General features: G+C 45.0%; 1 protein-coding gene across 1 annotated transcript in view; it reads left to right on the plus strand.

Moving 5' to 3' along the window:
* LOC127003099 (neural-cadherin-like) overlaps positions 1 to 24,761 on the plus strand; it is a 167,098-nt gene that overhangs the window by 52,900 nt on the left and 89,437 nt on the right. Inside the window, exons 5-8 of the mRNA XM_050869512.1 lie at positions 12,271 to 12,465; positions 15,270 to 15,466; positions 23,366 to 23,455; positions 23,785 to 23,905. Coding sequence (XP_050725469.1) covers positions 12,271 to 12,465; positions 15,270 to 15,466; positions 23,366 to 23,455; positions 23,785 to 23,905 — 603 coding nt within the window. The remainder of the gene's footprint in view (positions 1 to 12,270; positions 12,466 to 15,269; positions 15,467 to 23,365; positions 23,456 to 23,784; positions 23,906 to 24,761) is intronic.

Below are 24,761 nucleotides of genomic sequence, written 5' to 3' on the forward strand. Positions count from 1 at the left end.
ATCAACCCGGACTCTAGAAGAAACCGTCCAAGTGAATCAAGAATGAGTTCCGGGGGCAGCATGAGTCAAGAATAAATGGTGCCAATATAAAAATTGGCTGCGCCATGACGAGCTTGGGCCGATCACCCTGAAGAAAGCCTACCGGCACTATAGGCGAACACGTAAAAAAAGAAAAAAATACAAGGGGTGCAGGTTGTCAAAATTGATCACATTTACTGATATACAAGGGGTGCAGAAACAAACATTCATAATTCATACGTTTTCGAATTCAAAACAAATGTCATCACATAAGGGTTAGTTGAAGGTCTCCTTTTATTAGTATTGTAAAAATATATAGGGGGATGGGACAGGTCCTAACAGGCAGGGAGCCGTGTTAAAATCTGTCAATCCTCTGTTTGTAAACAAAACCCGCGCATGCGCAGATCAGGTTGGGACAGCTCCCGATAAAGAGACTTCGCCTGACGACATACCGGTACCTCTTTTCTGCGGGTTGAAAAGTGTGTGTGTGTGTGTGTGTGTGTGTGTGGTTAATTGAGCAAACAAGGCAAGTGTTATTATTCTTTGATGTTAACATTTTGATTACCGTGGATGGTGCTGTGATTACAAAGTCGCACATAAAGGCCTTTTCACACCGGGAGCGATGCTGCGCTACGAGCGCTATGCCACCACGTGCCTTTAATCGGTTATGTTGTTTTCAGTGAGCCTGTTTACGCCGGCTGCGAAGCCATGCTAGCGACACCTGCGCCATAACTCGCATCGCTTGTCTGATAGTCGCCTCCGCGATATTCAAAGGACATGGCTCACCTCACGCATGCGCAGTAGAGCACCTTAGGCATAGCCTCAGCACTGATCACTGCTTGACAACTGAAAAAGTGAGAAGCTGCCAGCAATCTGCCATGTGCTAATCCAAGCATGCTAGGTACCGGCCATAGAAGGTAATTTCAATTTTCAAGCACATGATTTGTGGAAGTAATAGGACAGTTAAAAGAGGAAGTACGAAAATATCTGTGCTTATATAATATATCTACAGAAGGCTACAGGGATGTAAAAAGGAAGGACATTTGTTGGGAGGATCATCTGCACCGTAGCTTAGCTGAAATCGTTTCAAGTATGCACACTTGCATGGCAAGAATTACGGATGTGTCTCGCCGACATGGCGTGCGTAGCGTAGCATCGTTCCCGATGTAAAGTAACCTTTAACAATACACGCGCCCTCATGCCATCTCCAGCCACACCCTTGCATTTATTCAGATTTTCAATTTATTCCTCTAACTAGTCACCAGTGCAGTGGAATGCACGTAAAAAGGGAGTCATGTGCGATAAAACCAGGATGATATAAATCATTAGATGTTATCAAAGAGTATAAAAAGTAAAGAAGAGAGGGGACACTTGCGCTCATCTATAGGAAACCTTTCTAAGGGAAAGGTGGCGCCGCCTGAGGGCGAGCGGGTAATTAGTGATGGTAGTGGTTAGAGACGAGTAGGTACCGTTGATTTTAGTACCGGTGATACCGGCCGTACAGGTAATACCCTTACTGGTACCAGTACTGAGAAACCAAAAACTAGGACGCACAGCATGGGGAGGCGGCGAGGCTGGGCTGAGGCTCAAGGTTGATGTACATTATGCGTAAGATGATCAGCCTGCAACGTACCGTACCGAACTGACAAAATATTGTTCAATGATAAAAATAAAAATAAAAACATTGTTATATTCACACTACGGCGAACCGGCACGTCACCGCTGCGGGCCATCACCGACAGCTGCGGGTCTGGATTGTCCGCAATAATATTTTGCGGTTTCGTGTCGGTTACGGGCAGTCCTGATCATTGTTGTGTTGGATAGTGTGAACCAGGGTTGGAATGATTACACGAAAAAAATAATTACAATTACAATTACAATTACTTTCATAAACTTTGAATTATAATTACATTTGAAAATAACAATTACATTGCAATTACAGTTACTTCAAAACAAATTCAATTACAATTACAGTTACAATTACAAATATAAGTGATTTGGTTGTGAGGGTGAACGTTAATCTTCTTCACAGGCAACAGTGTATGGAGGCGAGGAATCGAGCTAATAGCGTTTTATAATTAATTTCCAAAAGTGTAAGTAATAGAATTGCAGAGGTATTTAGCACTGGTTAGGCCCCACCTGGATTATGCCGTTCAGTTCTGGGCCCGGATTCACCCTACTCACTATAAAGCTAAAAAAGCCTTAGTTTAATCACGCTTGTTCTCGTGCTATCCAAGATAAAGAGGCAGCTCACAAAAGGTAGCAGAGCGTTTGCACTCCTGCTAACCATGATCTATTCTTCGACTTACCAAAACCTCTTTCATAAATAGAAAATGTCAAAACCTAGCCAAAAATATTATATCCTCCAATTTCACTTCTTCATCTTTCCCTCCTCTCCCTTACCCTGACGGCAGCACTGCCGCCTCATCTATCTCTAAGGCTGAACTCTTCTCTCAAACTTTCTGTAAAAACTACACTCTGGACGATTCTGGGCATATTCCTCCTACTCATCCCCCTCTGACTCCTTTATGCTGTTATTAAGATTCTTAAGAATGATTTTTCTATGCCCTCTCTGGCCTCAACTCTCAGAAGGCTTATGGACCTGATGTAGTGCCTCATACTGTCCTTAAAAACTGTGCCTCTGTGCTGACACCCTGCATGGTCAAACTCTTTGGTCCTTGCCTATCAAGATCTACCTTTCCTTCCTGCTGGAAGTACGCCTTCATACAGCCGCTCCAATACTTCTAACTACCGCCCTATAGCTTTACTTTCCTTTCTATCTAAAGCTTTTGAATCACTCCAAAACCGGAAGATTCAAAGGCACCTTTCCACTTCTGACCTTCTATCTGATCGCCAGTATGGGTTCCGCAAGTGGCGTTCTACTGGTGATCTTCTTGCTCGCTTAATTGACTTTTGGTCATCCTCTCTTAGGCGTTTCGGTGAAACTTTCGCAGTTGCGCTAGATATTTCGAAAGCCTTCGATAGAGTCTGGCACAAGTCTTTGCTTTCTAAACTGCATTCTTACGGTTGCTATCCTTCTCTCTGTTCCTTTATCCCCAGCTTCCTTTCCTGCCGTTCCATCTCCGCTGTGGTAGACGGTCACTGTTCTTCCACTAAACCTATCAACAGTGGTGTTCCTCAGGACTCTATTCTATCTCCCACTCTCTTTATGTTGTTCATTGATGAAATTAAAGGTTTTATTTTTGTTTAAGGTAAACTGTACTTAATCGTAATCTGGGAACTTATTTCGTTGTTTGCTTCACACATACGTCAAGGTAACTCTGCATGCTGTTCGACGTCTTGTTATCTACGAACATGCTTAAGGCTTTACTTTCTACTTCTATGTTTTCCTTCTCCAAGCACACGCAAAAGGAAGGGACACACTTCTGTCAGGTCACTTGTGGCAGTAATGGAGGACATGGGAAATCTATTCCGTGAAGATACAAGGGATATAATGGACACTGCAGTGACAGAGACTGTGAGGAAGATAGCATCCCTAGGTGAGGAACAGCATGTTTTCTTTTTACGTTTCGGCCAAGTTTGCTGAAATAAAGAAAAGCTACAAATAAACACAGTCACATAACTAATCCCCTAAAGTTGCCTAAACAAACTGTCACTGTTCAGCTGTCAACCAAATAATACACAGTCGAAACAAAAGACACAGCTAGCTTGTCTATAGAGCGACTGTAGTTGTATATATCTTGGCAAACATGAGATGGGGATCTTCTGCCACGAGAATCAAGCAGCACAACCGGTTATGTCAACAGGAGGCAAACTTTGGCTAGGAGTCAGCAGATCTACTACTGTGCTTGGGAAAAGAACTGTCTGAAAACACTGGTGTCACTATGGTTGCTGCAGCAATCGTTGATGGGGCAGCTGTGGTTCATAGGCTGAATCCTGGAACATGAAAGACCTTTCATGAGCATGTAGTCACTTTTTTTCTACGACATATCAGTTCAACTGGAGGCAACAGAAGCCTTGGAGGAAGTTTTTCACATACCAGCTGATATTAGTAAAGAGACTATGGCACTGGTAGAGCGTTTTGTAATGTTCATGATTCAGACATATGCAATTATACCGGTAGCAGAGGGATCATGTTTCTTAATGGTACCTCCAAGCGAGGAAAATGAAAAAAAATCACCCCTCACACAAACCATTTCATAATATATATCAAAGCATTTGTGATCAGATTATGTATCATCTATTTTGGGGGGTTTATATCATGGCACAAATTTGGCCTGTCGCTGCTACACGGTAAAGCCACAAATTTGGCTCATCGCTGCTACCGGGTTAAAAACTCCATGACTTAAAAAGTTTTGTGTTGATACAAATATAAACATTTAACAAAATATAACGTGATATTATATGATCTGTAGACCCATTTTTGTTATTGAAATGCACGTTTTCTTTTAATTCGATGGAGTGTAATGCATTTTTTTATGACATTAAGCTGTTGACCTCTCACGGTCCTCACAGGTCACAGCTTACCTTTACATTTTAAACCTTATGGTATGTACTAACACTGGTAGCAAAAATGCTTCCTTCATCAAATGCACAATTTTTCTGGTTATCCGCTTCACTACGGTGGTCATCTAAAGCCCCGTTCACACCGTGCCGACTCTGGGCCACGACTCTAGGGTACACGAGGTCTTGGGTGTTTATGTGAAAGGGTCGGGCATGTCTTGAAATAGGTCTTGAGACTGTTGCCGAATGCTGCGCCGATGTCGTGACGGGAGTCTGGAGTCGTGAGGGTTAGCACGACATGCTGGCAACTAGTTGGTCGAATGCCCCAGAGAGTCGGCAAGACACCAAGACTCCAATAAAACCTCCCCCCCCCCCCCTTCTTGGAGCGTGGGAATCAACTTGTCAAATGGAAAAGTCGCTGGGTTTTCGTGGCCCAGGGCCCGGATCCAAAGAGAAGGCTGCTTACCGACATCGGCATCGTTACCGAGCGTTGGCCCGGACGACATCATTGAATTCAGATCCAAAGAGGGGACTTAACGATATCGCTCGGGCTTCGCTACTGCAGAAAGCTAACTGATTGGGTAAGCGCCACGATGATGTCATCAGACTCGACAGCCAATCATAGCAAGTCTTTGAAAAATTTTCAGCCAATCATACGACTGCATTCCTCAGCTGTTGTCAGATTGTCTTACTCAGCCGCTTATATTTCCAACTTCCTACCCCAAAACGGTCTTCTGGGCTGCAATAACGAAAGTCGTTTATAGTTATAGTTAAAAGAGTTAGATCCTGATATTTCTTGGCAATAGTTAGGCAACTTAGGCGTTAGAAACCGGTTAATACTATGGTCTGAGTACGGTAGGAAAGTGCTTTTACCCAGAAAAAGGTTGAACCACTGAAGAAAATGCGGCGGCCGAGGTTCAGTGAGTCTGAACTGCTGACAATGGTTGAGGAGGTGGAGAAGAGAGAGGCAGTCATCATGGGGAAACATGACTACGGGGTACAACGGGAGAAGAAGCAGCCTATAGCTGGCAGCAAGTCGTCCTCAGCCTCTTATGGTTGACGATTTCCGACACAAAAACTCTCTCCTGGGCCTCGATAACTGGATTCATATAGTTATAGTCATAATGATTGATTATTAGTGCTTCTGGGCAATAGTTAAGGGTCAGAAACCGGTAAATACGATGCTCTGAGTACGACTATCTGGCAATGGTCTTATAGAAATGCCAGATTTTCTTGTGACAGTGACACTCTTTACCGGAGAGGGGGCCGGGGCACGGGCCGGGGTGGAGGTAAGCAGCAGCGAGGCAGCGCTTGTGTTGATATTTTAGTCGTGTGCAGTGTGTGCTGATCATCATTTTATAATTAAATTTGCTCTGTGTACTCTAAAACCTATATCTAATGCTAAAAAATCATAAATAAGTTTATCATGATGAACTTCGTTACGTTTACGAAGGAGCTGGGGCTCTCGTTAAGTTAACCACGCTGTGACGTCATAGTTTAGCTTTTTGGATGCCATTAACGAATGTTTAAATCGGTATCTCGGTTAACGAGATCGCTAACGCTTCTTGGATCTAGGCCCAGGGTCGCCAGCCTGGCAGTGCAAGCCTCGCGGCGAGGTGGTTCTCGTCCAGGATCCCTCCCTCAACTTGCCATTTGTTGGCCTCATTAATTGATTTGCTGCCACCCGGCACAACAATGTATAGGAGAATGTTATCACTTATTTGAGTTGAAACAAATTGTATTGCCTCTCTATTGTCATTTTTATAGCGATGCTCTGATTTGGAGATCTTGCTAAATATTTTAAAGGAAGTAAAGAAGTCTACATTACACACGATTGCCGCTCATTATTAACAGCTACACATGATATCGCTGGTCACTGACAGCTCGTGCCTATCTCTCCGCGTGACACATGCCTGCGGCTATGGTTTAGACATTTATTTAAAACAAGAAGCACCATACGTTCGTTTTGTAAGTGCTTATAGGCTGTAACACAAGTTTAGCCTATTAAAGCAAATCGAAGAGGCTACACTTCTGTATATAGTCTAGAAATACTACTATATTTTTGATTGAGCAGAAAGATGAGATAATGTTCATTTATTATGTAATTGTAGCCTGTAATATAAGTATAGCATATAGCAGCAATTCCGAGAGGCTATAGTTATTTAGGTAGCCTAAAAATGTTATTATATTACTTCAGAGAAAGTAATATGAAGACAATATTTTAATAAGTTTATATAACCACAGGTTAGGGGCAGGTCTATCTGAATGAGAAATGTAGCGCCCTCAACCTCCCCCGAGCTGTCTTTCCCCCCGCTTTCTCTTTCCCTTCTGTTCATGCTTCTTTCTTTGGGTAACCGGGGGATTAATCCCCCGAGATGCGTGAAACTGAAGAGAAGGATACGTTCTACGCCAAACTCGACTCCGTATTAGACCAGTGCCCTCCGCGGGACACACTCATCGTCCTGTGCGACTTCAATACTACTACTGGCATTGACAGAATTGGCTACGAGCTATGCGTTGGTCCCCATGGATCTGGTACCAGGAGCGTCAACAGTTATCTCCTCCTGAATTCTGCAAAATCCAGAAGGTTGAGAATTGCGAGGTTCTGGTACCAGAGACCAGAGCTGCACCGCTGGACTTGGTACAGCGATGCCGGAGGGGTAGCTAAGGAGATCCACCACATTCTCGTAAGTACACCCTGCCTGGTTAAACTATTTCGTCTCTGCCTATCAACATCTACCTTTCCTTCCTGCTGGAAGTATGCCTTTGTACAGCCTGTGCCTAAGAAGGGTGACCGTTCCAATCCCTCAAACTACCGCCCTATAGCTTTACTTTCCTGTCTATCTAAAGCTTTTGAATCAATCCTTAACCGGAAGATTCAAAAGCACCTTTCCACTATCAACCTTCTATCTGATCGTCAGTATGGGTTCCGCAAGGGGCGTTCTACAGGTGATCTCCTTGCCTTCCTAACTGACTCTTGGTCATCCTCTCTTAGCCGTTTCGGTGAAACCTTTGCTAATGCGCTGGACATATCAAAAGCTTTTCATAGAGTCTGGCACAAATCTTTGCTTTCCAAACTACCCTCCTACGGTTTCTATCCTTCTCTCTGTACCTTTATCTCCAGTTTCCTTTCTGACCGTTCTATTTCTGCTGTGGTGGACGGTCACTGTTCTTCCCCTAAACTTTTTAACAGTGATGTCCCACAGTGTTCTGTCCTATCTCCCACTCTCTTTCTGTTGTTCATTGATGAGCTTCTTTTCAAAACGAACTGTCCTATCCATTCTTACTCCGATGACTCCACTCAGCATTACTCAACTTCTTTTAATAGAAGGCCCACTCCACGGGAACTTAACGATTCAAGGCTGCAGGCAACAGAACGCATAGCCTCAGACCTTACTATTATTTCCGATTGAGGCAAGAGGAACCTGGTGTCCTTCAACGCCTCAAACACACAGTTTCTCCAACGATCCACTCGACACAATCTTCCAAACAACTATCCCCTATTCTTCAACAACACTCAGCTATCACCTTCAACACTAAACATTCTCGGTCTATCCTTAACTCAAAATCTCAACTGGAAACTTCATATCTCATCTCTTACTAAATCAGCTTCCTCTAGGCTGGGCGTTCTGTACCGTCTCCGCCAGTTCTTCTCCCCCGCACAGTTGCTATCCATTTACAGGAGCCTTGTCCGCCCTCGTATGGAGTATGCATCTCATGTGTGGGGGGGGGTCAACTCATACAGCTCTCCTTGACAGAGTGGAGTCAAAGGCTCTTCGTCTCATCAACTCTCCTCCTCATACTGATAGTCTTCTACCTCTCAAATTCCGCCGCCATTTTGCCTCTCTATCTTCTATCGATATTTTCATGCTGACTGGTCTTCTGAACCTGCTAACTGCATGCCTCCCCCCCTCCCGCGGCCCCACTGCACACGTCTTTCTACTCATGCTCATCCCTATACTGTCCAAACCCCTTATGCAAGAGTCAACCAGCATCTTCACTCTTTCATCCCTCACGCTGGTAAACTCTGGAACAATCTTCCTTCATCTGTATTTCCTCCTGCCTATGACTTGAACTCTTTCAAGAGGAGGGTATCAGGACACCTCTCCTCCATAAAGTGACCTCTCTTTTTGGACACTCCTTTGATCTCTATCCAGGAGCAGTGAGTAGCGAGCTTTTTTTATATTTTTTCTTTACGCCCTTGAACTGTCTCCTTAGCTGTAAAAAAAAAAAAAAAAAAAGTACTCGTTGGAGGAGCCTTCAGAGCTGCAGGGTTTACCGGAGTGCTGAGTTTTTTGCAATTGACCACAGATTGTTCTTGCAACACTCAAGCTTCATGTCAGGTCAAGAAGAATCTCGAGATGCAACACTACTGTGTTCCATCTCAAGAGGCTGAAGGACCTGGCATGTGCTCAGGAGTATGCTGTGACAGTCTCAAATCGGTTCGATGTGATCAGCACCCCGGAGGACCCTGCAGAACTGTAGGATACCTTCAAGCGTGAGACTCTGCAAGCTGCCAAGGAGAGCATTGGAGAGCGCCCGAGATCTAGGAGTGGATTGCTTTGGTGGAGACGCTGGAGAATATTGAGGAGAGTTGCGCTGCCAGACTTGCTGGGAATCAGGACCGATTCAGGGCTCTGTCGCGTAGAACTAGAGCTTTCCTGAGGAGAGACAAGGAGAGGTATGTCAGGGTCTCGCCGAGGAGGTCGAGGGCCATTTAAATGCGAATGACCTCCGACCTGCCTACCGAGCCCTGAAGAAGCTCTGCTCCAATTCTTCCTCTCAGATGAGCGCTATCCGAACAGCTGACGGCTGCCTCGTGTCGGACATGGATGGGCAAAGGGCTCGTTGGGCTGAGTACTTTGAGCAGCTGTATATGGCGGACCCTCCACGTGAGCAGCTTCCAGTACCTGGGTTGCAGGTGGCGGATGCTGACCCACCCATTGACGAAAGCCCATCCTCTCTGGGCGAGGTCAGAGAGGCTGTGGCCAAGTTGAGGGGTGAGAAGGCACCTGGCGCCTGTAACATCAGTGCGGAGCTGCTCAAAGCTGGAGGTGAGGCCATGATCCGCAGGTTGCATGCGGTCTTGACTTCCGTATGGCAGTCCGGTACCATTCCTCCTGACTGGAAGGGAGGGTTGGTCGTCCCTATCTGGAAAGGGAAAGGAGACCGCCAGGACTGCAACAACTACTGTGGTATTACACTGCTTAGTGTGCCAGACAAGGTGCTTGCCCACCTATTGCTGATGCGAATTCGCAGCCAGCTGCTGAAGCTGCTGAGACCTGAACAGTCTGGGTTCAAGCCTTGTAAGTCAACAACTGACCGTATCCTAGCGCTTCGCGTACTGGTGGAGCACCGACGTGAGTTTCGACAGGGGATGCTTGCAGCCCATGTCGATCTCAAGGAGGCGTTTGATTCAGTGCATCGTGAGGCACTCTGGGAACTTCTGCGACTCCGTGGGATTCCTGCGTGGACTATTGTTTCGCTGACTGGCCTGTATTCTGGGACAGGGAGTGCTGTGAATTGGGGGGGGGGGCTTGTCCAGCTTCTTTCCTGTGAATGTGGGAGTGAGGCAGGGCTGTGTCCCTGCCCCATCGCTTTTCAACACTTGTATGGACTGGGTACTGGGCAGAGTCGTGGACCAGAGTCATTGCGGAGCACCCATTGGCAATACCAGGGTCACTGATCTTGTTTTTGCTGATGATGCAGTAATCTTAGCGGAGTCGCTGGAGGTTTTGGTGATGGCTCTCGAGGCACTGCACGAGGAGGCGAAGCCCTTGGGACTTCAGGTCTCCTGAGCCAAGACCAAGGTACAGGTGTTTGGAGGCTTGCTGGATGACACAGTACAGTCTGTTCATGCGTGTGGCGAGGACGTTGAGATCTCAGAAAGTTTCAAGTATCTTGGTAGCGTAGTTCATAACAATGGTGAGTCTGGCCAGGAAGTCTTACGACGGATTGGTATGGCCCACGGTGTTATGGACTCGCTCAACATGAGTATAAGGTGTTGTCGATACCTGTGCAGAAGGACAAAGATTCGGATCTTCAAGCCCCTTGTGTTCCCTGTCTTACTCTATGGTTGTGAGACATGGACACTAAATGGAGACTTGAAGAGGCGGATTGATGCCTTTGGTAATAAGTGTCTACGCAGAATCATGGGATATCGCTGGAATGACTTTGTGTCAAACCGGCGACTACTCCGTGAGATTGATTCGACATATATTACCTGCATAGTCCGTCAACGCCAACTCCGGCTATACGGGCACGTGGCACGTTTTCTGGAAGCTGATCCTGCTCATCGGGTTGTTTCTGTAAGGGACAATCCTGAGTGGAGGAGGCCAAGGGGACGCCCACGGAGTTCGTGGCTTGAGCAAGTCGATAGATCCTGCCGGGAGGTACTCGAGTTGGGAAGGGGGCCTGCATGGAGACTCGCCCGGAGAGAACCCCCGGACTTGGCGTCGTAGGGTGGGCGAAGCGACGCGCCCCCCCGGCGTATGCCCCCATTGATTGATTGATATAACCACTTGTAGGGTCAATTGACTGAATGGTAGCGGTGGCAGTGGAGGTGGTGGTGGCTGGCTAACTGGTGGTGGAGGTGGTGATGGCTACCTGAGTGTGGTAGTGGGAATTGACTGACAGGGTGACGTGGTGGTGGAGGTGGTGATGGCTGCCTGTGTGTGATGGTGGGGATTGGCTGACAGGCTGACTGGTGGTGGTGGTGGTTGGCTAACTGGTGGTGGAGATGGTGATGGAAAACTGAGTGACGTGGTTGGGACTGACTTACAGGCTGACTGGTGGTGGTACTGGTAGTGTGGCTGCTTGACTGGCTGAGGTGGTTGACTGAATGGCTGGTGTGGTGGTGATACTGTGGCTTGCTTACTGTCCGAGGCGTCTGGCAAATGTAAATTCAATCATTTATGTAAATTGTGATTGAAAATATAACTCACCTTTCCTTGTTCTTTGGAAATCGAAAAAAATGATATCTTAGTCTTTTTCTTAAGAAAATCAATGTCATTTATAGCAATACAATACTGAGTGGTCGTCATGTTCTTAACATTCACCGAGCCACGTTACGCGCGAGCCGCTTGGTGCGCCACCGTCGCCGGGGTTACGTTGGGAGTCTCCTCTCTTTACTATTTTTGCTCTTTGATGCAATGACCACTAGAAGCTGAACAAACATATCTCTAAAAAAGTAAAACATTTAGCTGACAACATTGGGTTACGGGCCTTTCATTATTTATCATAACCAGAGGTAAAATGCTTAAGTGGGAAAGGCAAGTTATGATTCAGAGATGACTAAAAGTTTAAAAGACAACACAAAAACAGATAATGTACTGGGAACACAAACTAAATACAGTATGAGGAAACACTAGTAACTAATCACGACCCAACATTTCCATTCCATTCGAAATCATATGTTCATTTCCCCGTTAAAGCGACATAAAGAAATATTAGCCAGCCTTTCCAATACTCTTCATTCCTTTATGCTCTTTAGTTTCCTTATTTTTATGAATGTTAATTGCAAAAGAGCCTCACTGTATTTTCAGTCCATGTTCTTTAGTCTCTTCTTTCAGCGATTCAAGGGAACGCTGGCTACGGATCACGACCCAGCCCTATGCATACTCCACTGTGCATTGTGTATTTATACCTTCTTCCAGTGTTTCGACGATACTCCGGCCACAGATTGCGACCACTCAGCAATCCTTTTGTAATATAATGATCATCTGGCTTATTTTACCAGTCATTCATTGTCTTACAAATCAGTGTATTTTTGTTTTTACTTCCTTCCAGCGATACCAGCAAACAATAGCCACAGATCACGACCCAGCCCTTCCCGTCCTCCGAGTCTCCGCCTCTGACAGGGACACCGGCAAGAATGCCCACATCAACTACCACCTCGAAGGTCATCCCAACCACCTGGAGTTTTTCTACTTGGAACCTATTACGGGGGTTCTCTCCCTCAAGCGGCCCCTCACCACGACCATGGTAAAATATTGTGTGTGGAAAGGATTCATATATATATATATATATATATATATATATATATATATATATATATATATATATATATATATATATATATATATATATATATATATATATATATATATATATATATATATATATATATATAAACACGTTTCCATCTATGGCGCCGGTAAACTTTCTTGTTCGGGCCTAATAGTGGTCCCAGTACGTTATGGGGCAAGAAACTATTTATAGTGTCGCCATCTTCCTTGGCTGATACCGCCCCACTGAACCCATCACTGACCCTTTCTTTTAGAGAGATAATCTAGATTTCGGGGTGATAGTTGTCTTCTGAATAGCATAATAATTCACTCAGAGTGTCTCTCTGTTTTTCTTCTCTGTTTATGGAGATTTCATTCCTTAGTGACCTAATATCTTGAGGGTTGTCTTCTCCCCTTTCATTTTGATTGGTAATATATCCGGTCAAGGAGGCTGTGATTCGGATTGAGTTCCCGAATTCAGACTCAGCCAGATTTTGCGGTTTGGTTATGCCGAACCCACCCATTCTTGGCGGCAACTCCAGCAACCTTCTCTCCTGGTCGTTGGGACATCTCCCATTTGCTATCGCCGGTATGAAGGTGTTTATGATAGCATCCTCCAGAGGTTTTAGTAACGGAGCAACATCAGGAACTGTCCTCATGAGGTAGTTCCATTTATGCTTGACACCGTACGTAAATGCTGCGTAGGCTGCCTGCGGTTCTGTTTTGGCGATCTCGTTCAGCCTCTGCAGTTCGGACTCCCAGCGCTTTACAGCTGTTTTCACATATTCGGTTCTGTATTCAGCTGTTCCAATGGCTGCCCCGAGGTGTCTTTCGCCAGTCACTGACAGTTCCACGTTACTGCCCTGGAATGCTGTTTTGGCCCGATCGTATGCCTCTGGTATTACAATCACCACAGACTTCGTGGCGTTGGGACGGTACCCTATTTTAGGGCCGTGTTCATTGACGATGTCCCACCATTTCCTGAGGTCTGCAGACTTTCCTACCCCGGTGAGGTCATCCGCATACGCCACCTGTTTGACGTTGGTGTTTTCATGGCGGATGATGTCCTGCAGCTTCATCATTCCCAGGGCAAACATTGTCATGGCCACTGGGTCCCCCTGGGTGGTGCCCTCTGAGGATTGCATGGCCACCGGGTCTCCAAGTCGTTGGTCATTATGACTGCTGATGAACAGTCTGGCAGGTTCCTTGTATGTATTTTCAATATATTGGGCAAATATAGGGCACTTGATTTTGATGTTGTGCAGTGCTGTTTCCCTATTGATATTGTTGAACGCATTTGCAGCGTCCACCATCAGCACCGCCTCGCATTCTGGGTCTTCGAACATTTTCCTGACGGCGTGAATGGCAGCTTCACACCCAGCCTGCTGACCCGCACACACTTGGAGGTTTCCCACCGCCTTCCTCACGTCGTCCTTCATCACCTCCATGACAGCCTTGCCTATGATCCTCCTGAGCACCTCCCCCATCCCGATGGGGCGACAGCCTGGTTTTTTATCCAGCGGGATGAGCCGGCAGGCCATCAAAGGCTCGAGGTGTTGGCAATTCTCTGACGCCAATTTACTTGCTAGGGCGGCTATCCACAACTGGATTACCAAAGATGTTCTTACTGAGGAGGTGTTTCCACCCCTTGGCATCCAAGCCTGATGGTCCAGCCGCTCCCTATGTGTGAAGGGCGTGCTTCCAGATCACGTCACCGCTGATATGGTCGAAGACAACTCGATGCGGTGGGGTGTAGTCCCTAAGGAACTTCATTTCTGGGTGTGCAGGTCTAGCATCTAGGATCTGGCGTGTCTCTTCCGTCATAGGAAGGACTCCCGCTGCCTCATCTTCTATTGACAGTGATCTAGTTGCCATGGCCACTTTGCCTTGTCTCATCTTGTCAGCAAAGTTTCTACCCTGTCGTTACTGTCCTTCTTGCGAATGTTACGTTTGCCTAGTCTCTCCTGCAGTGTTTTAGCCTCGTCATGTAGCTTCCGAACGTCCCCTTTCCTCCACAGCTCCATTCTTCTTTGTACCGCCTTCACGTCCTCAGATTGTTTCGACTTTTTGTGAGTCCGTTGGCATATGAGGTGCGGTAGTATGGCCAGAATCTTTAAAGCGTAGGGGGCGATTTGCGTGGAGTTGTTGTACGCTCTAATGAGGTAGGTTTTCTCCTCTATCAAGGTTTTGGTGGCGTTACATCTCGGGGCCTCAAATACGTTATTGGGAGAAAACGTTACCACATGATTGTAAGCGTCTCGCACCCACTCCTCTGTCTCCTCGAGTGGCTACCTCTGCCAGAAGCGGAGCTCGCGCGAGGCTACTACTACTACTACTACTGCTACTACTACTGCTACTACTACTACTACTACTACTACTAATAATAATAATAATAATAATAATAATAACAATAATAATTATACTACTAATAATAATGATAATGATAATAATGATAATGATAATAATAATAATATTAATATCAATAATAATAACAATAATAATAATAATAATAATAATAATAATAATAATAAGAAGAAGAAGAAGAAGAAGAAGAAGAAGAATGATAATAACATTGATAACAATAATAATAATAATAATAATAATAATAATAATAATAATAATAATAATAATAATAATATGCATATTAATATGAATAACAATAATAGTACTACAATGACTACTGTTGTTTTAATAACCACACCAACTTCATTCAGCGCCCTTCCCACCACGCAACAAATAAACCATTCATCCAAGCGCCTTAATTTTCCATTCCTCCACCAGGCCAACACCAAGGTCTTCGACGTGCGTGTTCGGGCTGTGGACGGAGGAACGCCGCCGCTATGGTCCACAGCGTCCATCAGTGTGCGGGTGGTGTCCTCGGGGCAAGTGCCCCCCTCACTGTCCAGCCTTCATCCAGGGAAGCCAGCGGTTCTCGAGAACACAACGGAGAATACGGATGTGGTTGTGGTGTGTGCCAGGTGAGCCGGTTGTAGTGCTGGTGCGATAGAGTGTGTCCTTGTGTGTGTTAGTGATTTGGGAGAGATATGTGTGTTCATGTGGAGGAAGGTTTGTATGTGTGTGTGTGTGTGTGTGTGTGTGTGTAATTAACCACTGCCTGATCACGAGTTGAACTTGCAAACGCCAGCAAGTATCCTTCGGATAAGAGCAGGCTCATTATTATTATTATTATTTTTTTTTTTTTTACAGGAAAGGAGGCAGCTCTAGGGCAACAAAAAAAAGTATAGAAAAAAAGTCCGCTTGCAGCAGCTCCTGCATGTAAAAGATAAGAGTAAAGAGTGGCTAAAAGAGAGGTCAATTTCGGTTTGAAAGGTGTCTTGATACTCTCCTCTTGAAAGAGGTCAAATCATAGGCAGGAGGAAATACCAGACGAAGGAAGGCTGTTCCAGAGTTGTTTTTTTTTACGTGTTTGCCTATAGCACCGGTAGGCTTTCTTCATGGGCCTGGTGGTCGGCCCAAGCCCGTCATGCCGCAGGCAATTTTTTTAGTGTCCAGAGTGGAGTTTTTACAGAGTCTAAGCGAAGAGTTCACCCTCAGAAATAGATGTGACGGCAGTCCTGCCGTCAGGATTAAAGAGAGGAGGGAAAGATAAGAAGTGAAATTGGAGGAGATATTTTTGGCAAGGTGCCAGAAGTCTCTTGAATAATCAGAAAAAAAAAGGTTGCGGCACTTTCTATTTATGAAATTGTTTTTGGTGAGTCGGAGAAGAGATATGGGACGATTCCAAGCAGAAATGTAATGATCGTGATTAACAGGAGTGCGAAGCCTCTGGTACCTTTTGTGAGCTGCCTCACTATCTTTGATAGCACGAGAACAAGGGTGATTAAACCAAGGCTTTTTAGCATGAGGGGTAGAAAAAAGTACATGGAATGTGTGCCTCCATTCCAGAGACAATCACCTCAGTGATGCGCTGAACGCAAACGGAGGGGTCTCTCTCTTGGAAGCAGTAATCATTCCACGGGAAATCGGAAAAGTACATCATCAGGTCGTTCCACCTGGCTGACGAGAAATGCTAGAAGCACTGCCTTTTCAGTGGCTACAGAGGCTGTACAGGAGCGACAGGACAGAATACATAAATAAAATTGTGGTCGGAGGAGCCCACCGGAGAGGACAGTTCGACAAAGCAAGCCGTAGGATTAGAGGTTAGGAATAGGTCTAGAATGTTGGGCGTGTCTCCAAGGCGGTTGGGAATACGTGTAGGGTGCTGAACCGACTGCTCTAGATCATTGAGGAGAACAAAGTTGTAGGCTTGTTCACCAGGCTGGTCAGTGAATGAGAATGAAATCCAAAGCTGGTGAACATTGAAATCTCTTAGGATGGAAATTTCAGCGAAGGGAGAGTGGATCAAGATGTGTTCCACTTTGGAATTCAAAGTCAAAGAATTTTAAATAGTTGGTAGAATTAGGTTAGAGATAAACAGCACAGATGTATTTAGTAATAGAGTGACAGTGAAGTCTTAGTCAGATGGTGGAAAACTCTGAAGAGTAAAGGTCGTGGGCACGAGATCAAATGATGTGGTGCACGTAAACGCAACATTCAGCTTTGGCTTGTAATTTAGGATAGAGGTAGTAGGAGGGGACGAAGTAGAGATTACTGTCAGTAGCCTCAGAAATCTGTTTCGGTGAGGAAGAGAAGGTGAGGTTTAGAGGAGGAGAGATGGTGTTCCACAGATTGAAAATTAAAACGGAGTCCGTGAATGTTGCAAATTTAATGAAGAAAAAGTTCGAAGAGTTACCAAGACACCTCTTTGGTCGGAGGCCAGAAATGGAGTTCGATCTGGCGGTATTTATATTCCCCTCCCATTGATGGGGACTCCGAGGCTGATCTAAAGTTATTATCCATTGTGAATTTTGATAATTTTTAGGAAGTGGTGTGTGTGTGTGTGTGTGTGTGTGTGTGTGTGTGTGTGTGTGTGTGTGTGTGTGTGTGTGTGTGTGTGTGTGTGTGTGTGTGTGTGTGTGTGTGTGTGTGTGTGTGTGTGTGTGTGTGTGTGTGTGTGTGTGTGTGTGTGTGTGTGTGTGTGTGTGTGCGTGTGTGTGTGTGTGTGTGTAGTGTGGTGTGGTGTGGAAAGTAAGGGGATTTGTCTTTAGAGAGCATGTTGAACTACTGTCTGGTGTTCATGAGACAGTAGGGAAACGGAAAGTGAGGACACGGGAAGAGTCTTTGGTGGGCTTGCACACCCTCCTCGCTTCCCGTATATACCTCACCGGGAGTGGCTTACACGCCCGTTTCGGCAGGTGTCTTTCTATATATTCCTTAGAGTAGTCGATGTCTGGGTACTGCTGGGACCTTCACGCACCACACACCCCAACCTCTCTTGCTCAAGGCGGGACATTAACCACTCCTTGTCAGCGAAAAAATCCTAGTCTGATCAGGGCTCGAACCTCTGCCTGCCAGGTCGCTAAGCCTGGTATCGCAGAGCTTTTAACTGCTGAGCTACGGAGCGGTGTGTGTGTGTGTGTGTGTGTGTGTGTGTGTGTGTGTGTGTGTGTGTGTGTAATTCACCACGGCCTTCATCACGTGTTGGACTCGTGATCGCCAGTAAAAACTTCCGATTAGAGCAAGCTTGTATTGGTAGCTTAGACCACTACTTGGAAGCCAAGCATTGCTGCTTGTATGCTTCCGAGGCTGCCAAACGAAGCTGAGAGCTGCGCCGTGTCTAGTCCGTTAAAGCAGCCTCTAGCTAGGTTAAGGAAAGACCTTTAGCTTGGTTGGTGCTCCTTCGGAGAGGAAGTTTATTTGCGAGTATATAAATGTTTTTAAAGTTCGTGAATGACTATTTACAAGTTAATATACAGTAATATTTACAATGTTGATGATTTGTTGTTACTATGTACATGGGTGAGTTTGTTATAATATTAGTGATAATATATGTCTATGTGTTAGGATGTAGTGACTTAATAATTATGATGGAATATTTAGAATGAGATTTGGTCTGTGTGTATATGAAGGCAGACTAAAGAAAAGGTTCAGAAAGAGGAGATGCTCAAGAGAAAACGGAGGGGGTTGAAGGGTAGGCTAAAAAATTGAAGATGGAAAAAACGAGAAAGAAAAGAATGTGTGTTATGGGCCACTACATTACTTCCCCCCTAGTGACGAGGTAGGAGGAACATTACACGCTTCTTATGGCACTGTATACTGTCTTTGTGAAGTACAGGACTGGGAGACGCTGATACGGTGTTGGTTGATGGAGGACGTGGACGCAGGAGGTACGCGGCCTTGACCCGGTGTGGTGTCATGAGACAGCCGCTATAATAAGACATCCCATCCTGATCAGCGCATGCGTGGGCTTTGTTTACAAACAGAGGGTGGATGAGCTATGACACGGTACCGTGTCTTTTGTTGACTGCCTATCATGAAACGTCCCACCTAAGTTTATTCTTTATTTTTTTTAAAGTGATAAATTAGATGACCTACACCCTTTATGTCAGTAAATGTGATAAATGAGACAATCTACGCCCCTTGTATGTCAGTAAATGTGATAAATGAGGTAACCTACACCCCATGTATGTCAATAAATGTGATAAATGAGGTAACCTAGACCCCTTGTATGTCAGTAAATGTGATAAATGAGACAACCTACACCCCTTGTATGTCAGTAAATGTGATTAATGAGGTAACCTACACCGCTTGTATATCAGTAAATGTGATTAATAAGGTAACCTACACCCTTGTATGTCAGTAAATGTGATTAATGAGACAACCTACACCCCTTGTATGTCAGTAAATGTGATGAATTAGACAACCTACACCCCTTGTATGTCAGTAAATGTGATGAATTAGACAACCTACACCCCTTGTATGTCAGTAAATGTGATGAATGAGACAACCTACACCCCTTGTATATCAGTAAATGTGATAAAAGAGGTAAATTACCCCCCTTGTATGTCAAAAAAGCTGCCATGGTGTCTTGCCGCCATCTTGCTTGGGACAAACGACGATATCAACACTCTGTGTTTGCAAACATTGGGTTCCGCGCATGCGCAGATGAGGATGGGATGTCTTATTATAGCCGGACGTCTCATGACACCACACCGGTCAATGACGATGACGTCGGACTTGCCGGGGCGGTCAATTGTGATGTTCTTACGCGTCCTCTTGATGACGGCGAAGGGTCCATCGTATGGTTGTTGCAGAGGCTTCTTCGCGGCGTCCACTCGTACGAACACGTGTGTGCAGGTGTCGAGGTCCTGGCTCACGAACGTCTTGAAGGGTGATGTACGTGGCGGCACTGACTGGAGTCTCTGCATAACGTCCTTGAGGTTCCTGGCGTAGTCCTGTATGTCACAGGGAGGGCCAGGAGTGGGCGAGAGATCCTCTCCTGGTAGATGGAGAGTTGTGCCATAGAGGAGCTCTGCAGAGGAGTGGCCAAAGTATTCCTTGAGGGACGCCCGTATGCTGACAAGGGCTAGGGGCAGAGTCATGGTCCAGTCGCTGTGGTCGTGTACTGTTGCTGGGAGCAAGGCCTTGAGTTGGCGGTGAAAGCGTTCTAAAAGGCCATTGGACTGAGGATGATAGCTGGCAGTCCTGATTCACTTTATCCCCTGTATGGGCATGATCTTGTCCCACAGGCTCGACTCGAGCTGGCTTTCACGGTCGGATGTGAAGCTGAGAAGCGTTCCGAAACGAGACAGCCGGGTGTTGACGAAGGCTCTGGCGATGGTGTACGTTGTTATGTCTTCGACCGGGACAGTTTCGGGCCAGCGTGTGAACCTGTCAACGTAGGTGAGGAGGTACTTGTAGCCGTTGGAGTGTGGGAGTGGGCCAACGAGGTCGACGTAGACTTGTTCGAGTCTGGAGGATCGGGGCGTGAACGTTGCTGTAGGCGAGACGGTGTGGCGCGTTACTTTGGAAGCCTGGCACTGGATGCAGGTGCGGGTCCAGTCTCTGACGTCCTTGTTTATCTCCGTCCAAATGAAGCGCGAGGACATCGTCCGTTTCGACGCTCGCATCCCGGGATAAGAGAGGTCGTGCAGCTGGCGGAAGAGAGGATACCGGTGGTTCTCCGGCAGGTAAGGCCGGATGGTGCCGGTGGATGCGTCAGCGTACAGGTGCACGTTGGTCCCGGGGAACTCGACTCGCCTCATCGACAATGTTTTTTTTCCTTCAACTGTTGCTGCTCGGCGTCGTCGACTTGGTCTGCAGCAATGGCGGCATAATCGATGAGGGAGGAGGATGTTGCAGAGATGTTACGTGAGAGAGCGTCAGCGGGGATGTTGTCTTCACCTCTGACGTACCGGATGTCTGTCGTGAACTGCGAGATGAAGTCGATGTGGCGCAGCTGCCTGGGAGTGTAGGTAGACTTGTTGTTAATGAAGGTTGTGACAAGAGGCTTGTGATCGGTATAAATGTGAAATTCCCGGCCTTCGTCGAAGTATCTGAAGCGTTTGACAGCCTTGTAGATGGCGAGAAGTTATCTGTCGAAGGCGCTGTACTTCTCGGCGTTGTTGAGTTTCTGCGAGAAGAATGCAATGGGTATCCATGCTCCGTTCACGTGCTGCTGCAAAACTCCATTGACGATAGTGTCTGAGGTATCCGTTGAAATTGAAGTTCAGGAATCAGCAGGAATCAAAACTTACAGGCGATGGAAAGCTTTTCCAGTTTTCCAGAAGAAGGGATGAAAGAATATAGCCAAAAGTTAACTCTTGTACTCGTATACTTGTATTTGACAGCATGGGGTTGATATGAAGTAGAAAATCTTGTACAGGGAGACCGTGGGAGTGGGAGAGACACGGAGGTTGCAAGCTCTGAAGACCAGCTGGCGTGAAAATATTGATAAAGGAGAAGGGAAACAACATCATCGTTAAAAAAATAGATACAAAACACAATTAGTAAGAGATCGGGAGTTGATGAGAGTAAGCCCCTTGAAATAGCTAACAGTATGTTCTATCCACATCTTTTTGACTGAGTTGAACTTATGTAAGACGTCTGTGAGAAACTCGACGCCTCTACTTCTGTTTAATTTTGGTCTTTGGTTCACAACGCGTCTGGCGTTGGTCTGTGTGAAGTTCAGAGGGAGAAGTTTAATCTGAGAGCTTGCAACAACAGCAATATAGCGGGATCTGTCTTTCAAACAAATGTATTTTTGGATCAAACTCTTGGATTATTATATAATATAAAATGTCGGCTATAATCTGATAGATATTGATATATTAAGTGTTTAAATGTATAAAACAGTTTTGATGTTCCACTTGGCCAAGCGACAAATATTTACAGGTATTTAATTCCACTGGTATTCGGTTCTGATACAATCTAAAATTGATAAAATTGTATAATAAAAATCTGCCTAAGCTATATATATATATATATATATATATATATATATATATATATATATATATATATATATATATATATATATATATATATATATATATATATATATATATATATATATATATATATATATATATATAATTAGTCACACGCTTAAAATAAATACAAAAAAAATATTTATATTCTTATTTACACGTCGTTGTATGTGGGGGGGGGGGGGTAGCCTGTTATCGTGTTATCGTAGAAGATAATTGGAAAATTAATATGAGGGAAGGATGAGGCACGATAGTAATCTTCTTTTAAGTTCGAACTGCAACAAACAAAATCAGTCTTGTGTCACGGCGCGGTAGCAGGTGCGTTTACGGTAATGAATCGAGTCTTGGAATCATCTCCACCTTCTTTACCTGGCTCGTGAGACGTACTCACTGCCACTAAATAAATTAAATATTCTAAGTAACGTGATGTGATATGATTACTTTTTTTTTTTTTTGAGAACTCACACTACGGCCTCAACCTAACACGAGTTCACTTGCCCCCACAGTTAGATCTAACCAAACACTATCAGGGACAGCCTGATATACAAATATCGGGTTCCCCTAATTTAGAGGGACATGAAAACCTGTCTAAGGCCTACCTGTACAGGATCAGAAGAGGTTCTGAATCTCCTATAAGATCACGCACTTTCATGGATGTGGCAAACAAGCCAAGTCATTGGCATGGCATGCCAGGTAGTATTTAATCAATACGAAGAAATTGTGCTCCTGGTAACTGAAGGCGATGTAGTACTCAAACTAATACCGATATTAAATTTTGAGAGCCCTCACTAAGCTTTCATCCCTTCATATGCTCAATCTTTTCTACAGCTGCACTAGAAATGTAGATCCATTCCTGTCCAATGAATGACCAGGTAAAATGTAATATAATTAAATGCCACCTAAAAAGTAATATTACGAAGGGAAACATCTAACATTTTAGACGTTCATTCACATCGAGTGCCATGTGCTCGTCCTTACCTACGCAACAAACACATAAAAAAAATATAATTAGGTGCAAAAAATTATTATAGTTTCCTCGAAACGACAAATACGACGTTAGTATGGTTATTATAATAAAATAGATGAATAAGAATTACAGGTATTGACTTGAGTGAGATACATTTGAAGTTGATTCACAAGAGGACTGGATGAATGGAACATTCCTATGGTGAGCATATACGACAGACGCCTTCATTTTTTTTTTTTAAATTTCCATGGATAGGGAGGTTAGGTGGCAACACATATTTAGGAGCTACCCTGTGTTGCTTGTTATTTTTCAAGGAACAAAAGACAAACCAAAGGCACAAACATACGCAACACGCTACACCATAAATAAAAGGGAAAAGGATAAAAGTCGGAAGACATTATTCGTTTTATACCTCAAATGTACTTTGTTCCTCCCCTCTGAAAAGAGTTGAAGACGTTGAAAGGAAGAAATGCAAAAGAAAGAAACATTTACTAAAGTTGGCTGCTTGAAACCATAATAGAGAGAACTTTGAAAAATAATATTATGTTCCAAGCCCCTCACGTTTTGACTTCCCACCGCAGGTCAAACTTGGCAAACGCGCCCAACGTTTATTTCACTCTGCTGAACGGCGACACACCTGAAACCAACTCCGACGGAACCTTCGCCATCAGGTGAGTGAGTCTGCCCCTCCACACCTGTCTGTCTGAAGTCTTTCATTAGGTGTCCAAATCGTCCGACTTTGCCTTTGAGTCTATCAGTTTTCTCTTGGTCATTTTTCTCCCTCTGTGTCTTCTCGTTCATTGATATTTCTTTTACTTTTCCATACATTTCGTTCCATAGTTTTGCCTGCTTTTTGCATCTCTCTCTCTCTCTCTCTCTCTCTCTCTCGTCCCCATTTTTTTGTGTGATTAAGTGCATGGGTGTGTGTTAGTTTTCCTTTGTCACCTAACTCGTCAGTTTGTGTTTTCATTTCCTCTCACCTCATTCACCCTTCCTTCAGACGAGTGCCGGACCATCAGGCGGGGGCGTGTGGTGAGCACTCTGGCGTCAGCATCTTCGTCGCCACCAGGAACCTTGATTTCGAGACCCTTCAGATGTATAGACTAACTTTACAGATGGTGGTGAGTGTATACGAAGTGAAGTGCATGTGAGTAGGGGTGAGAGGGTGCTCTGATGAATTGTGTGAGTATGTGTGTGTGTGTGTGTGTGTGTGTGTGTGTGTGTGTGTGCTACTGTATGTGTATGTGTGTGTTTTTGCTGGTTTTCTATATTCTTGATATTTTTTGTCTTTTCCTTTCTACTCTACTCTTTCTTCATATATTATCTGCTTCACTCTCCTCTTCTCTCTTATTTATTGCCACTAATATCATATGTTTTCTTAAGGTAGCTTTATCTATCTTATCTCTTGTCTCCATTTTCATTCATTTCATTCACTGGCCCTAACTCTTCTCTGTTCTTACATATTTTCTCGTGTTTCAACTCTTTCATCTCTACTCTTATACCCTGACTTTTTCCCCGTTACGCATGTTAGATATTTTTTTATCTTACCCTATACATATTTTTTTTTTACGTCTACGCCTACAGCGCCGGTAGGCTTTTCTTGAAGGGCCTAGATGGTAGTCGGCCCCAGCCCGTATTGGCGCAGGCAGGTGTTTATAGTGGCACCATCTTCTCTTGGCTCATGCTGGCCCCCGGAACTCGTTATTGATTCACTTGGACAGCTTCCTCTAGAGTCCGGGTTGATGGGTGGTCTTCACGACAGCATGTGGGTAGTTTTAAGCCACTCGGCAGTGACTGAAAAATCCGAGGTGGTAGCGTGGGGATTCGAATTCGCGTCCTCCATCACGTGATGAATGTGGGCCCAGCACGCTACCACTCAGCCACCGCCTACCCGAATATATAATATATGACCCTGTGCATCTTCGTTTATCACCGAGTCTATCCTCTTCTCTCGCCGAATTTTCAATAAACTCTCCT

Source organism: Eriocheir sinensis, chromosome 24 (assembly GCF_024679095.1).
Source record: "Eriocheir sinensis breed Jianghai 21 chromosome 24, ASM2467909v1, whole genome shotgun sequence".
Classification (NCBI taxonomy): Eukaryota; Metazoa; Arthropoda; class Malacostraca; order Decapoda; family Varunidae; genus Eriocheir; species Eriocheir sinensis.